Genomic DNA, 14,613 nt, shown 5'->3' on the forward strand with positions numbered 1-14,613 from the left:
TTATTCCTCACTGGGCTGTTTTTGAAACCTTTGTCCCAATCCAAAGTTATTCTCCCCCCCTCCCCCAGCAATACTGTTTTACGTTTCTGAAAATATTGGGGATTTCTCAAGCTTGCTAAAACCTCCCACTTGTACAGGAATGGTGCCATTTTGGCCACATAAGATCTGGTGTGAGATCATTAGTAGCATCCTTAATTGATAGCACTGCCTACTGTAGTTATCCCATAAAAAGCATCAGCAGCATAAAATACACAGTGGTTGCAAAACCTGGTGTCAGATTGGTTACAGATCTGTCAAGTATTGAGAGAGATCACAATTTAAATAAATTCAATATATTTCCTCACCAGCTGTTACAAACAGTAAAATAGCTTAGAATATGAGGCTGACAGAAGATTAATGGGATGTTAACAATAACCTGCTTATATATTTCCTTACCATCTTCTTAGTAGCAAGCAGATAAACTGTTAGAGAAGGAAACAGTCTGCCCTGACTAATTACACATCAAGGTATGGGATACTGCACTATTTTTACTTAGATCTGAAAATAATGTTTTAAACTACACCATACAACCTTGCTGTAATACACTGGTACAGGCTCCAAATAGCCCTTACTAAAAATGTACTGCAAAAAAAAAAAAAGGCAAAACAACCCTCCATAGACTTAACAAAATCAGGTGATGCATATGTAATTTCAAAAATAATTCTTGGGTATAATTTATGGATACCAGAGCTGGGTGCAAACTCCAGATGCCCACCAGATTGCAAAAACTTGTAACTAGTCATTTTTGCAGCCCAGATCCTTCAGTAACATTGAAGGACCAAGATTAAAAAAAAAAATGATGTAGTGATAAGCTGTCTTGCTTTGTACTGTGGTTTCTGTGGCCTCAATTGAGGATTTGGGCCACAGGAATAAAAAACAAAAACTGGCTAGGGAGATCACAACAGCCATGGTCTTATCAAGAATAGCTGGTTCTTGGCCATTGTTTCTAACACCCATGCTTTTATATATCTGATAAGCAGAAAAGATTGATTTAAGATGAAATTACAGAGCGACAGCAAAAGAAGTCATTTCAAACATTAAAAATCCCTAGCTCCAGCTGGGGAAAAGATACTAATTCTAACACCTCTTGCCTTGCCCATCGAATTTGATTGGTCTTCAATACATAATACAAATTCCCTAAATAACTGATAATAATGAAACAATTACTGACTAATAAGCACATCTGAAGGTTTTATATTCTTATGCTATTAATGGTCCTGGAATAAAGACTAAGTAATCCAATTTTAAGCAGAATATTTCAGACATTACTTAAGTAAGAAATTCAAGATTATCTAAGGTTTCAGGGAGAAAATGTTGAATGTACAGTATAATTCTGTGAAAAAGTATCTACCTCCTTTTGGATTTTCTGATTTTTTTGTTACTGAATATTAAGAGAGGTTCATGTGGTCTTATTGATATATAAAGAGTGAACAAATAACACCAAAGTGTGCTGCTTGATTCATTTATTTCATAAACAAGGGCATCATGGATGCCAGTCCCTCCTATACCAGCTGGGATAGTTGGTATATCTTCCTATAGAGGAAGATAAGGGGACAGTGAGGTGATAACCTAGAAGGTCAAAATTCTACAGATAGATGTAGATACAATTATAAGAATACTGTATCTAAAAAGTTCAAAGGTTAAACAGATAAAAATTACTGCACTCTCGATAGAAAGACTAAGAAAAGTTATTGGTCATAAGAATATTCTTGATCCTGAACAAGAAAGGGTCCTTTTGACAAGGCAAGAGACAGTGAAGGAAGCTGTAAGGGCTCCCAACATTGTGTTGTAGGTATTCAGGACAAATCCAGACCACTTGTTGTAATACTGATACGATCCCAAATGCCCACCAATTTTTTCAATTTCATTTCACATCCTCCCTTTGTTTGCAGGTCCAATAAAATGGGCTGAGAGGACAAAAGGAAAAAAGAAAGGAAATGGATCTACCAGGAGACCATCCAGAGCCTGAAGAGCTCCACAGGGGCCAAGAAAGTACGCTGTCTGAATCTAGTCCTTCCAGGCTGGGTCCAGTTTTTGAGCAGACAGCAAAGAAGATAAGAAAGAAGTAGGGAAGTACTCTGTATAGAAACCACAGGAGACCAGAACACAGTATATTTAGTGCAAGAATCAGCAAGTTCATTGCCATTGAGAATGGCCTTTTATTTTAGCAGCAGCAGCAGCAGCAGGGGGGAGAAGAATAGCATCAGTAAAATGGAAACAAAGTCAGCATTCTGAACCAAAGAACCAGAGGATGTGAGAAACCCATGATTTTGCCGAAGTTGGCCACAATGATATACAGTGTCAAAACAATAACAGCTATCAATATAAATATTAACAGAGGAACCAGAGGCTAAAAGACAAGCTCAAGTCACAGCATGTAACTCAGCAACTTGAGCAGAGACAAAAGGAGGCAAAGGACCTGATTTAACACATTCAAAAGGAGTACATACCCACATATTTAAATCAATAACTTTTTACTAGCCATCTTTTTAGAATTCATTATTTATTAAGAAGACTGTTTTTATTGTACCGTTTTACTGTTTTACTGTTTTATTGTATTTAATTAATGTTTTACTCCTGTTTTATGTAACCCGCCCTGAGTCACTCTTTGAGTGAGATGGGCAGAGAATAAATTTGATAAATAAATAAATAAACAAATAAATATCCAGAATCCTGTTTCCCATGAGGAGTATGGTAAGAAGAGCCATCGGTATAAAATTAAAAATCAGTACTTGCAGTGGGGTTTTAATGAACATTGTGGTGAGGAAGAAGTTCAGCAGCAGTTAAAAGAAGACAATCGTAATCATAAAACATTTCAAAGGAGATGGGGTAAAAGAGAGGTGGGATCATGGGAGGAAACATGGATAACAGTAACAACTGGAGAGTTCAGGAGCATAATTCCAAATTGCTCAGCTGTAGGGGAGTCAAGGGCAAGGCAAAGTAATGAGACAGGAGGGTACCACCACATGGGGAGCCACATATGGTTAGGGCAGATCCCATAACAAGTTCAGAGAATTTGTCCACTAAAAGGGCCGCAGCTTGAATAGCATAGAGATGGGGGGGGGCAGTGGCAACCACATCAAGCTTGTAAATGTAGTACAGCACTGGGTGAAGATAGTCACCATGAGGTTGAACAAGGACACCACAGACTACATCTCATGTTCATGACTAAACAAGATAAAGAGGAAAGAATAACCAGAGAGACCAAGGGCAGGGGCAGAAGCCAATGCCTGCTTCAAATGACAAAATACTTGGTCATGCTCCTCAGTCCAAAGAAAAGAGGCATCTGTTCAAAGAATAGACTGGAAGAGTTGAACTTCAGAAGCAAAGTCTAAAATCCAGGGACACCAAAATCCAACCTGGCCAAGAAAAGAACATATTTCTTTTTCATTGATAGGAGGTAGTATAGCCTGGAACTACTCAGGAGATTGAAGCTCACACTGTGAAATCAAATGACCCAGAGAACGTAAGATTTTAAAAACAGCAATTCTGTAAATTAGCTTTATGTCCATGGTATGCTAGATGGTATACAAGTACAACAGAATCTTTAACACAGGCATCTTCACCGTCTGCAGCCAGGAGATCGTCAACATACTGTAAAGTGACAGACTGATATGGAAGTGAAAGGGTAGCTAGCACGTACTCAGCATGGAGTACAGATACATACAGCACAGGACTCTTCGAATAGCCAGGAAGGATTCTGATTTAAGTGAGTGGCTCACCATTAAAGGTAAAAACAAAAAGATATTGCAAATCAGAGTGTATGGTCTTGAAAAGAGAACAGAACACAAGTCGATCATTGTAAAATGAGAAACTGTCAGTGGAATACCACTCAAAATAGTAGCTGGATTGGGCACAAGAGGAAAAATGAATCAAACAATAACACTGATGTTTCTTGGATCTTGAACCAGATGGTAGTGGACTGAATCCCCCTCCTTCTGGTATGGCTTCTTGACAGCAAGGATAGGAATGTTACAGGGACTGGAAGTGGGCACCAAAATATTTTGCTATTTTAGTTCAGTAATAATGGGTTACAGTCTTTCCATAGCAGCTTTAGTCAGTGGATATCTAAGAATCTGAGAGACAAGTGCACTAGGTTTTAATATGACAACAATTGGTTGTGCTGCTTTGACCAAGCCATATTCAATTTTGGAGGTAACCCACAAGATGAATGGTCTACAGGCAAGAGCAAAGTGTGGTAAATCAGGGGATAAAATAAGAAAGAGGGAGGAAAGGGAAGCCAGAGTAGAGGTCAGAGCAAGAGCTGAATTATGGTGTTCCTCTGGGACAGCCATAATTCAGAATAATACAGAAAATACCAACATCCCCAAGCTTACAAAGCAAATCCCTTCCCAATAAATTTACAGGGAAATGAGTACCCAAAAGAAAGCCTGCTCCTTAGACAAAGGCTGATTACAATAGACGCTGGGGTGCTAGCCTGATGACACAGGGATTGACTCCCCATCCTCACAGCAGCAGTTATGGTATTGTGTTGCCACAAGAGGTGTGGCTGGGAGTGAAGAAACAGACAAGGCAGCATCCTGTAAAACGGGGAGAGAGACAGAGGCAGCAAAATCAAGCAGTCAAAGAGGAAACAGAGGTCTCCTGAGGCAGCCCTATTGGGCAAGTCCCATCTCCACCACAGATTGTTGAGGCTGGAAGACAACACCATTTGAGGAGGCTTTGCATAGTCCCATTTTTCACACCCAACACAAGCTTGTTTGTATGATTGGCTGCAGCCTCCAAGCCAAAAGCAAAACCACAGCACCCCCATCCTCTGTCACAAGGGGGAAATTTTGAACACTATAGTTAGAATGAGGACTTCCATTTGTTGCAGGGACATGGTTTGGAGTGCCACAAAGCATTCTTTATTAATTAATTAATTAATTAATTTTAAAAATTTCTATCATCACCCATCTCCCCCAAAAAGGGGATTTTCCTTCTTGGTTTCCAATTTTCTAGCACAATGAATAGCAACACTCAGCATTTCATTATGAGTTTGGCTTTCCCAACTAGCTTTCATGAATTTAGCAAAGTGGACTGGTTTCCACTTTGAAAATCTGGAGCCATGTGACCCTATTTTGCTGGAAGGAGTAAAGACTGAGGTGGATCCACTGGCTTCTATGAGTTTCTCTGACTCACTCTCATGATTTGGGAAAGGGTCTCTGGATCTCAGACAGCACACATTTCTTTACAGAATTCTCTTTACTGAGGTGGGAAAAGTGAAGGGGTCAACAATGGAAAGGTAATAAGAACAAAATCACTCAGGGCACCAGATCCTATTTCCCAAGTACTTATTGACTACCACTTCTGATTCCACTTCTAATACCAAGTTGTTGTGGAATAATCATTCCATGTCCAATGAATACAGGTAGTCCTCGTTTATCGACTACTCGTACAATGACCATTCAAAGTTATGACGGGCTTGAACAAGTGGTATTTACGAGCAGTCCTCAAACTTCTGGCCATCCCAACACCCCCATGGTCATGTGATCACGATCTGGTTGTTTGGCAACCAGCTTGCACTTACAATGGATGCAGCATCCCGCGGTCAAGTGATTGTCATTTGTGACCTTCCCTGCTGACTTCCTACAAGCAAAGTCAACAGAGAAGCTGGCAGCAAAGGTTGCAAGTTGCTCTGGTAAGTTGCTCACACCCTCGCCCACCTGACAGCAGCCATCCCTGGCCCCATCGTGCTTGTGCCGCACCTCCCAGGTCACCCACACACCCTCCCCTACCCATTTGCAGCCAATCCTGGCCCTGCCACACTTGTGCTGCACCTCACCTCACCTCACTGGCTACCCACACACACACCCCTGCCTGGTAGCAGCCACCCCTAGCCCCACTGCACTCACACTGGGCTTCCCCAGCCACCCGCGCAACCTCCCCCACCCAGCAGCAGCCACTTATCAGCCTGCCTGCAAGCCACCTGGGACTCACTTAATGACATGCAATCCTCTCTTAATGGTGACAACAGCTGTCACTAAACAATGCAGTTACAAGATAGTGCTTTATGACCACATCACTTAGTGATGGAAATTCCGGTCCCAGGTCCCAGTTACCATTGTTAAGCGAGGACTACCAGTAGAGGAGGCCAACAGGTAAAGAGAAAAGTTTATTCAGCAACAATTGTTTTATCTGTCCTATAGGAGCAGAAACTAGCAACAGGATGGTTACAGATGGCACAATGTGTCCATTTCTCATTGGTTCAATGTATGGTTTTGCCTTATAAGGTTCAATTTTACATCTTTTGCACGTACAAAGGCACTTTGTCCCCTGTATGGTTCTTTAAAATGCTGACTAATCACTTCCCCATCCTAGAATATCCTGACATGAGTACCACCTTGGTTTCCTTATACATGACCGTCCATTTAGAGATAATGGAGAAGGGCCTTTATTTGTCCCTTCAGAAGATAATAAAAGCATATTATTCCTAGATAAGCATTTTAATTTGCTTGCACTAAATGGAATATCAAGGTCTTATTATGACCTTTGGGAAAGGCAAGAGTAGAGACAAGGACGCTAAGTATCTAAAAGCAATTATTCTCAGGTTTTTAATACTGAACTTTGGTATCAAGTAATAAGTCTATTATAATGATCTAGTATTTATTTATTTAAAATACTTGTATGGTTGTCATCTTAAAACCAGAACTCTGGGTGGCTCACAACATAATGTAAAAACAGCATCATACAAAAAAGTTAAAAGCAAAAAACAATGAAAACAGAAACAGAAAAACCAGGCACCACAACCAAACTCCCTTGATACAACCCCAACACTCTCTTCCAACTCTGGCTTCATCCTATCCCAACGCGTGGGGGAAAAGCCAGCTTTTCATGGCTTTTTAAAAAAAAGGGTAGGGGCCTACCAGATCTCAAGGGGAAGGGTGTTCAATAAGGCAGGGGCTGCCATGGGAAAGGCATGCTACCTAGGTCTCCTAAGATGGCAACATTTATAGGAAGGGACCAGGAGCATGCTTAATGTATCCGATCTGGTGGGATTGTCAGAAACCCTCAGGAAGAGGTGGTCCAACAAGTAACCAGGCCCTGTGCCATGTAAGGCTTTAAAGGTCATAACCAACACCTTGAATTATGCCTTGAAGAAAATTGGGAGCCAGTTTACCTCACCCAACAGAGTTGTAACAGGTGAACCTAGGGGTGCCCAGCACTGTGCCACATTCTGGACCAGCTGTAGCTTCCAGGTGGTCTTCAAGGGCAACCCCATGTAGAACACATTGCAATAGTCCAATCCGGAAGTAACCAAAGCATGAGTGATCATGCACAAGGTCACCCAGTCCAGGAAAAAGCACAATGGTACACAAGCTGAATCTGTGCAAAGATACCCCTAACCACAGCTGCCACTTGCACGAGCAGAAGCTATGAGTCTAAGACAATCCCCAAACTGTAGATCAACTCAGTCCAGGGGAGTGCCACCCCATCTAGAGTCAAAAATGACACATCACCTGGAGGGCAAAAAGCCAAAGGGGCTCTCTTTTGACAGGGTTGAGTCAGAGTCAGTTCCTCCCCATCCAGACCCTCCCAGCCTCCAGACTCTGGGCCAGCACTGCAACAGCATCACCCATCAGCCCAGGGTGGGGATGTATACTGTAACTGGGAATCATCAACATACTGATGATACTGCACCCTGTGCTTTTGAATGACCTCACCCAGCAGTTTCATGTAGCTGTTAAAGAGGAGAGGCAAGAGACCTGAGCTCTGAGGCACCCCACACCGCCGGGGCCTAGAGCTTGACCTTTCCCCCAACACTGACTGGAACCAGCCACAGAGAAAGGAGGAGAAACACTGCAAAACACTGCCTTCCACTCCCAATCCCAGGAGTCAATCCAGAAGGGTACCATGGTCGATGATATCGATAGCTGCTGAAAGATCTAGGAGGAACAGGACGGTTGCACCACCTCTGTCCTGATCCCTCCAAAGGTCATCAGCATACACAATCAACACGGTCTCAGTACTGTATCCCACACTGAACCCAGACTGAAAAGGATCCAGAGAATCTGCTTCATCCAGGGCCCTCTGCAGCTGAACACCAATCACCCTGGAGACTGGATGAAAGTTGTACAAGGATAGCCTCTTGAGAAGGGGGTGTACCACTGTCTCCTTCAAAACAGGCAGTACTACCCCCTCCCACAAAGAGGCATTAACTACCATTCAGACCCAACTGCTGCCACTTCTCAGGAGGCCTTGACCAACCAGGTGGGGCATGGGTCCAGAACACAGGTAGCTGAGCTCACAGCTGTGAGAACCCTGTCCGCTTCCTCCTGATCAGCCAGCTCAAACTCCTCCTATATAACAGGGCTCGGATATATCTCTATCACTTCCGAAGGACCAGCCCAGCCAGTCCAACTCTGAGCAATGTCAATTTTTTCATCATTAAAATAAGAACTACCATCATTTATTTACTTCTTCGAATACTTTAGAATAATTATCAAACAGAGTCGTAATCAGATTAAGACATCTTGATCAAAATTAGAAACATTATGAGAGCAAATCTTAAACATAAACTAAAAATCCATACATGGGTGGTAACGTTCTTTAATGTTTTATTAGGCATTATATGAATGACTATAGCTAAAATCTTGGTTCATGTGCCTAAAGGGGCTCTGTGTTTATGTTTTTCAAACAAAAGTAACCTCCCCCAATCCAGGATAGATAGCAAATGGTTTTTGAAACAAAAGCAAATTTGAAAATCCATTTGTGTTATGGTAACAGGGTTTGGTATTTAAAGGTCAGGAACTTAAAATTCTCTTAAGATTATAAACAGACCTTAAATAGTTCTTTAAAAACTAAGCAGTACAATTACAAAGCATAAGCAATTCTGATGTACTGTACATCACAAGGCCCTTCATATTCATTATTCTAGCGATCTTAAAGGTTCTTCATAAACTGTGCCATTATAATTACCATTTGTAGGATGAAGAGAATAAAGTTTTTGTATATATCTGAGATGTGAAATCAAATGCAAAGATTTCCTATGTCATAGTTAGGTGTGGATTAAACCCAAAATATAAAAATTACCATAAGCAGTTCCCAAGGTAAAGCCATATCTTCCTCAACCTATAATGTGCAAATGCATTTCCCAACTTCTTTGTTGCAAAGCTTTTGTCAGCAGCAGAACTGATCAGCAGATTGAACAGGACATACTCTACTGGTTTGCAACCATTTCAGTTTTATAGCTATTAAAATAATTAAACTATAGTGTAAACTCTGGGCACAGTGCATTTTCAATTGTATGCCTCAATGACTAACAACCCAGTCCTAATACTTGCCGCATCAGCAGACAAGTCTCTTTGGAATATACTGACTGCTGTGCCAGCATAATACCATGAAGTAGGATATTAGGCTAGCTTTGCAGACAGATATGTCACTGAAAATAATTAACCAGTCTACAAAACTTATCCTCACCAAAAATTGTATCAGTTCAAATCCCCAGTTGGCTTGTGGGAAGGATTATAATGCAGTTTTCTATTGAACAGAACCAACTTTATAGGAGTTTTTGACAGAGAAGGCTTTACAGATACTGTAGTGAAGAATACATGCTTTTCAAAATAACAGAATTGTGAACAGCATCTAGAAGTGTAAAACCCATTGCTCCATTACAATAAATGTTCACAGATCTGCATTATGGCCTAAAGCAAAAATAAAGCTGTTCCACAATAACAAGGTATATGCATATAACATTTGTTTTGTGCCTTTTATGTTCTGTATCTTTTAAAATATTCTATCAGTTTTAGTCAAATTATCAATAGAGAAATTAGCAGATCTTACACAAAATAGTAAAAAATAATTGTCCATTGCAACTAGTTAACTACTTCTTTAGAATTACATCTTGTGCTATATTACTTTGGAAGAAAATATTGATTACAATATAAAAATTGCTTCTAGGGCACTTCAAAGGTTGTCTGCCAATTGATGAAAAAATTGGGTGCATGCTATTTAATTTTAATGTAGACAAACAATTGCAATGCACGTTCTTTGATCTATTGCTTCAATCTACAAGTAGTACATTGCTACTTAACAAATGAATACAAAGAATAACACCAAAGGCTAATCACTAGAGCTCTGCACTTCTTCAGCTTCAATCTCCAGAAAGTGGTTCAGAGCATGAGGAAGTGCAAATGCAGCACCTGTCTGCAGCACCTTAAAACCACCATGAAATCCCAGGACACGACCCAGCAGCTTTCAGCTGTCACAGACAAAAGTTATGTTTGCGTCCCCAACTCCAAAGTACCTTTTGGATACTGAATCTGAAGAACTGCACAGCCTACTAATTGCTAAATGTATTTCATGCATCTATACTATAGACAAATGCAGTAGCATTATCAAACTGTGATGAAGATGGAGGCAATGACATCAGCTTAAAGTGCCTTGATAAATAAAAATGCCTTGACCAAGTGTGAAAAGATTTGCAAAGTTGGTTCCAGTTGAACTTCATGTCAGAAGGTGTTCCAAAATCAGGGTACTCTTTAGAAAATGTATTTTCATGTATTTAAGCATAAAAAACTTTTCTGAAAGTACGTACAGAGCTTATCTGAATATTTATAGAGACAAATTGGTAAGGAAGATGCCAACTTACATGTATTCTATACTGGCCAATATAAAGTTGTAGAAAGAATACACTCATTCAAACTAGTGACTATCTCAGGTTCTTTCTAGTGAAGGCAACTAGTTATTGGACCACATGGCAGGGGAAAAAAGGAGTTGTTACATCAAGCTATTGTAGACTAACCTAAGGACCTGATTTACTCATAATTCTTTGTTTTCAGATTAGCAAAATGTGTGAACTCAACCATGATGGCTTCACATTATGTGAATGCATCAACTATAGCTTGTTCAACAAGCCTTAATTTAAAAAATTCTGATTTAGCATTATATATGAATTCAACTAGTGTTTCAATTTATATTAAATGATTCTTTGAACAATAGGCTACCCTTCTTCCCATTTACCAATTCTTCTCACAATCCCACTTATAAAGCTCTTCTGAGTAATGTTCCCTAGGCAATACATTCATTTCTCATTTCTATTGGTTCTATTGTTGATGTTGTCTTGTGCTTTTCTTAAAAGGCTATAACATGGTATCTCTGTAATGCAATAGAAGATGAGCCTATACCTGAATGTTGAGTAGATCTAGCAGAGTAAGTAGCAGAGTTGAGTAGCAGAGAAAGGTCTACATGTTGACAAACTAGAACAGAATTCAATACTCCACAGCCAATTCATCCAAATATTGCTATATTTAAATAGTGTTCCAGAGAATATTTCCACAATATACTATCAAATTATGTTAGTCATTTCCTATTATTTGCATTAAAATGAGAACAGCTGCTTCTAGAGTTCAAGCAGCTAATGCTTAAAGTGTTTAGGGATGAATAAGGGCATCACTCAAATGTGTACTGCTAGCTACACGAAAAAAGTACTTAGAATATAACTACGGTAGTTTTCAGTAAAAAATATAACACTTATTTTTATGTATCTTCTTTCTTCCTCATCCAATTGTTCCCCATATCAAATAACTAGACTGTTTATTTATATATATATGAGGTTAAATGTGTGAATATAGTTAGTTGTCAAACAAAACTATTACTGGAAAAGCCTACATACTGCAGCAATTTCTGTGCTTGCAGAATCATTTATTTCTATCCAGAGAAATTTAGTCAGGTTATTTATGCTTAATATACTCCATTTATGTCAAGGGGAGGCAAAATATAACTTCTTCTAGGCTTAGACCAAAAAATGAACCATACTGAAGGCACATCTAAACCATTAATTAATTGATTAATTAATTTTATTTTTATTCCGCCTTTATTATTTTTATAAATAACTCAAGGTGGCAAACATACCTAATACTCCTTTCTCCTCCTATTTTCCCCACAACAACAACCCTGTGAGGTGAGTTTGGCTGAGAGAGAATGACTGGGCCAAGGTCACCCAGCTGGCTTTCACGCCTAAGGTGGGACTAGAACTCACGGTCTCCTTGTTTCTAGCCCAGCACCTTAACCACTAGATCAAACTGGCTCTATTCATCTCCTCCCCTCACTTGCATAAAGCACCCACATGAATCATTTTGTAATCAGTATATATCAACTCTTTTTCCACTAAATTAAATATAGCCACAATATTTGTTTCACATTTTAACAGAGGAACTTCTTTTTGTTAATTAATATAAAAGATGTGATTCAAGTAACTATTTTTGGCATGTCTACAGAAAAATTAACCTTTTTGAACAGAAGACCTTCTCCCCTGCCAAGTATTTATTTCAAACTGTTTTAGGAAGTTTCCTTAGTTTCAGAATAAGTTTACTGAGCAGCATATTGCAAGACCTTTGGGATATGGCATCAGCTTCCATTCGTAGTTTCAGTCTTATGAACAGACTAGTCATGCATTAAGAATTATGTATAGGTTAGTTGGCCTAGCCACCACTCCTCTGTAACTTGTTGTATCTCCTTAGTTTATCACGAGAACCAAGGCAAAAATGCAAGCAATAAGAGTCAGGGAATGGACGTTGTTTACCTTTTCCTATTATTCACAGGATCCATCGTACAAACATACCACTTTAAAATTAGTATATTTGAGAACACTGTTTCTCATAGAAACAAAATTGCACCCTCTTTATACTGTCTTAGATACTAGAAATGTGTGCTATCCATGTAAATATCCAAGTCATACAAGTGGCATTTAGTAGGTCTTCCTTTATTACTCTATTCCCACTGCATATCTTCAATAGCAGCATTTTCATCATGGTTTTTGTTTGTTTGAGCTGATACAACTGGAAGCAGCCTCACACAATGCCATCAAAGCTTGCAGAAAGGCTAAGAAATATCATTGCACACTAACATCAGCACATCATCAATAGCTATCAAACAAAAAACCAATCTATCCTAAGATATAGCTACACTTCCTTTTTGTGTTTTTTCTACTGCTTACCACAAAGGCAATAACAACAGATCCAATAATGTGTAGATACAGTGATATATTACCAGGTCAATCCATAGAAAACTGGAAGCATATCCTTAGGGATATACAGAAAATAATGTTTTCAGTCCACCAGAACTACCACTCCACCCCACCAAAGAATGGCTCGTTTGTCGGAGTTCATATGTCTATGAAATCATTCACTTTTACATTCGCTGAACCCCTGAGCTTCAATTACCTGAGCTTTCCCCTGACCTGCAGTATCACCATCACTTGTTTCCTGCTGGGAGAAAGGCACTCAGCCCTCCACTGTTTTGCATCACTGCCCACTGCCTCTGTGTGAAGTCCTCCAACCCATTCAGGATGGTGGTACCCAACCAAATGTTCTCTGTCCTTGTTATCCCCCCTTCCCCCCCTTCCTCCTCGTAACAGAGGGAAATAGGAAGATCGCCGCAGCCACGGCCACCACCACCAAAGCACTGGGGCCGCCACGATCTGCCCCCCTCATTTAGGTAAGGACAGCGCCGTGCTTGCGGAGAAAGGGGGCACATCTCCACCAACCCCTCCCAGATAACCAGACAGGAGAAGGCTAATTGGGATGGCTGGCTCCATCGCCCATCATCGCCCAGGGATGACTCAACCTGTCTTTCCTTCAGCCCAGCCTGGTGAGCAGCTTGCGCGGGCCAGACTGAGACCGCGTGAGGTGGGGAGGCGACGCCCGGCTGCGTCCCCCCCCCCGCCGCAATGGAAAGACGCTCCGGGCGGCCCCCTGCTCTTTTTATTTGCCCCTCACAACACCCACCATAGCTGGCAGTTCGCTGCTCCCCGTCCCTACCGGACCGACGCTAGTGTCTCCACAAGCGCAGAGCAGGGCGCTGAGAAAGGGCAGCAGGCGACGGCACCCCCAGGCTGGGGCTCCGCAGCATCCTCGCTGCCTCCGCTCCATAGCGGGGCCCATCCCTGCACCTGCTCAGGCAGGGAGAGCAGGGCCTGGCCGACCGCGCATGCGCTCCGGCCAGAGAGGTGGGATGAGGATGCGATGCAACTCAACCCCGCTCAGTTCTTTGAGGTAATAACAAAGTCTTTAAGGGGCGGGAGGAGTTGGTGTGGCGAAAGAGAGGGAGCTAAGCCAACTGGAGTTATAGACGAAATTACGGAAATAGGTTGGATGGGCGCGGGCAGATCTCAGCAGCAAAAGCAAAAAGCGTTAGCAACAGAACCCGCTGATTTGAGTATGTGAAAAGTTAGCTTGGACATGCGGATTCCGATGGCCGGGAAATCATTAGAAGTTGCTGTTAAAAGTACGGGCGGCAACACGCAGTTTTTGAATTAATTAAATTGAAGCAATCTTCCGTTGCAACCTGGTGAGCTGTACAAACTCAAACAGCTCAGTCCTATGCAGATGTCCTCAACAGAAGGATGCTGTATGTGGCAGGGCTTCCTATCAAGTCTGCCTGCTTGGGGCTTCAGCCTCAGCCTTAAAATCCATTACCAACATTTTCAGTACTTTCACATTATTAAGGAAATTCTTTGTTTCTCCTAAACGCCCCTAATTCCGACAACAATTATGATAGCAGAGCCATTGAAATAAGTTTAATTATGAAGATTTGCCCCTTTGGTTCTAGGAAATAAGCTAAAACTAATCCAGA

At 41.0% G+C, this 14,613-nt stretch overlaps 1 protein-coding gene across 1 annotated transcript in view; it reads right to left on the minus strand.

The window, feature by feature from the left end:
* Window positions 1-13,922, minus strand: part of MMP24 (matrix metallopeptidase 24) — a 53,188-nt gene extending 39,266 nt beyond the window's left edge. The window contains exon 1 of the mRNA XM_063297318.1: window positions 13,767-13,922. Within this exon, the coding sequence (XP_063153388.1) occupies window positions 13,767-13,922 (156 nt within the window). The remainder of the gene's footprint in view (window positions 1-13,766) is intronic.
* Window positions 13,923-14,613: the final 691 nt, after the last annotated feature.

The sequence above is a fragment of the Candoia aspera genome, chromosome 3, assembly GCF_035149785.1.
Source record: "Candoia aspera isolate rCanAsp1 chromosome 3, rCanAsp1.hap2, whole genome shotgun sequence".
Taxonomy (NCBI): domain Eukaryota; kingdom Metazoa; phylum Chordata; class Lepidosauria; order Squamata; family Boidae; genus Candoia; species Candoia aspera.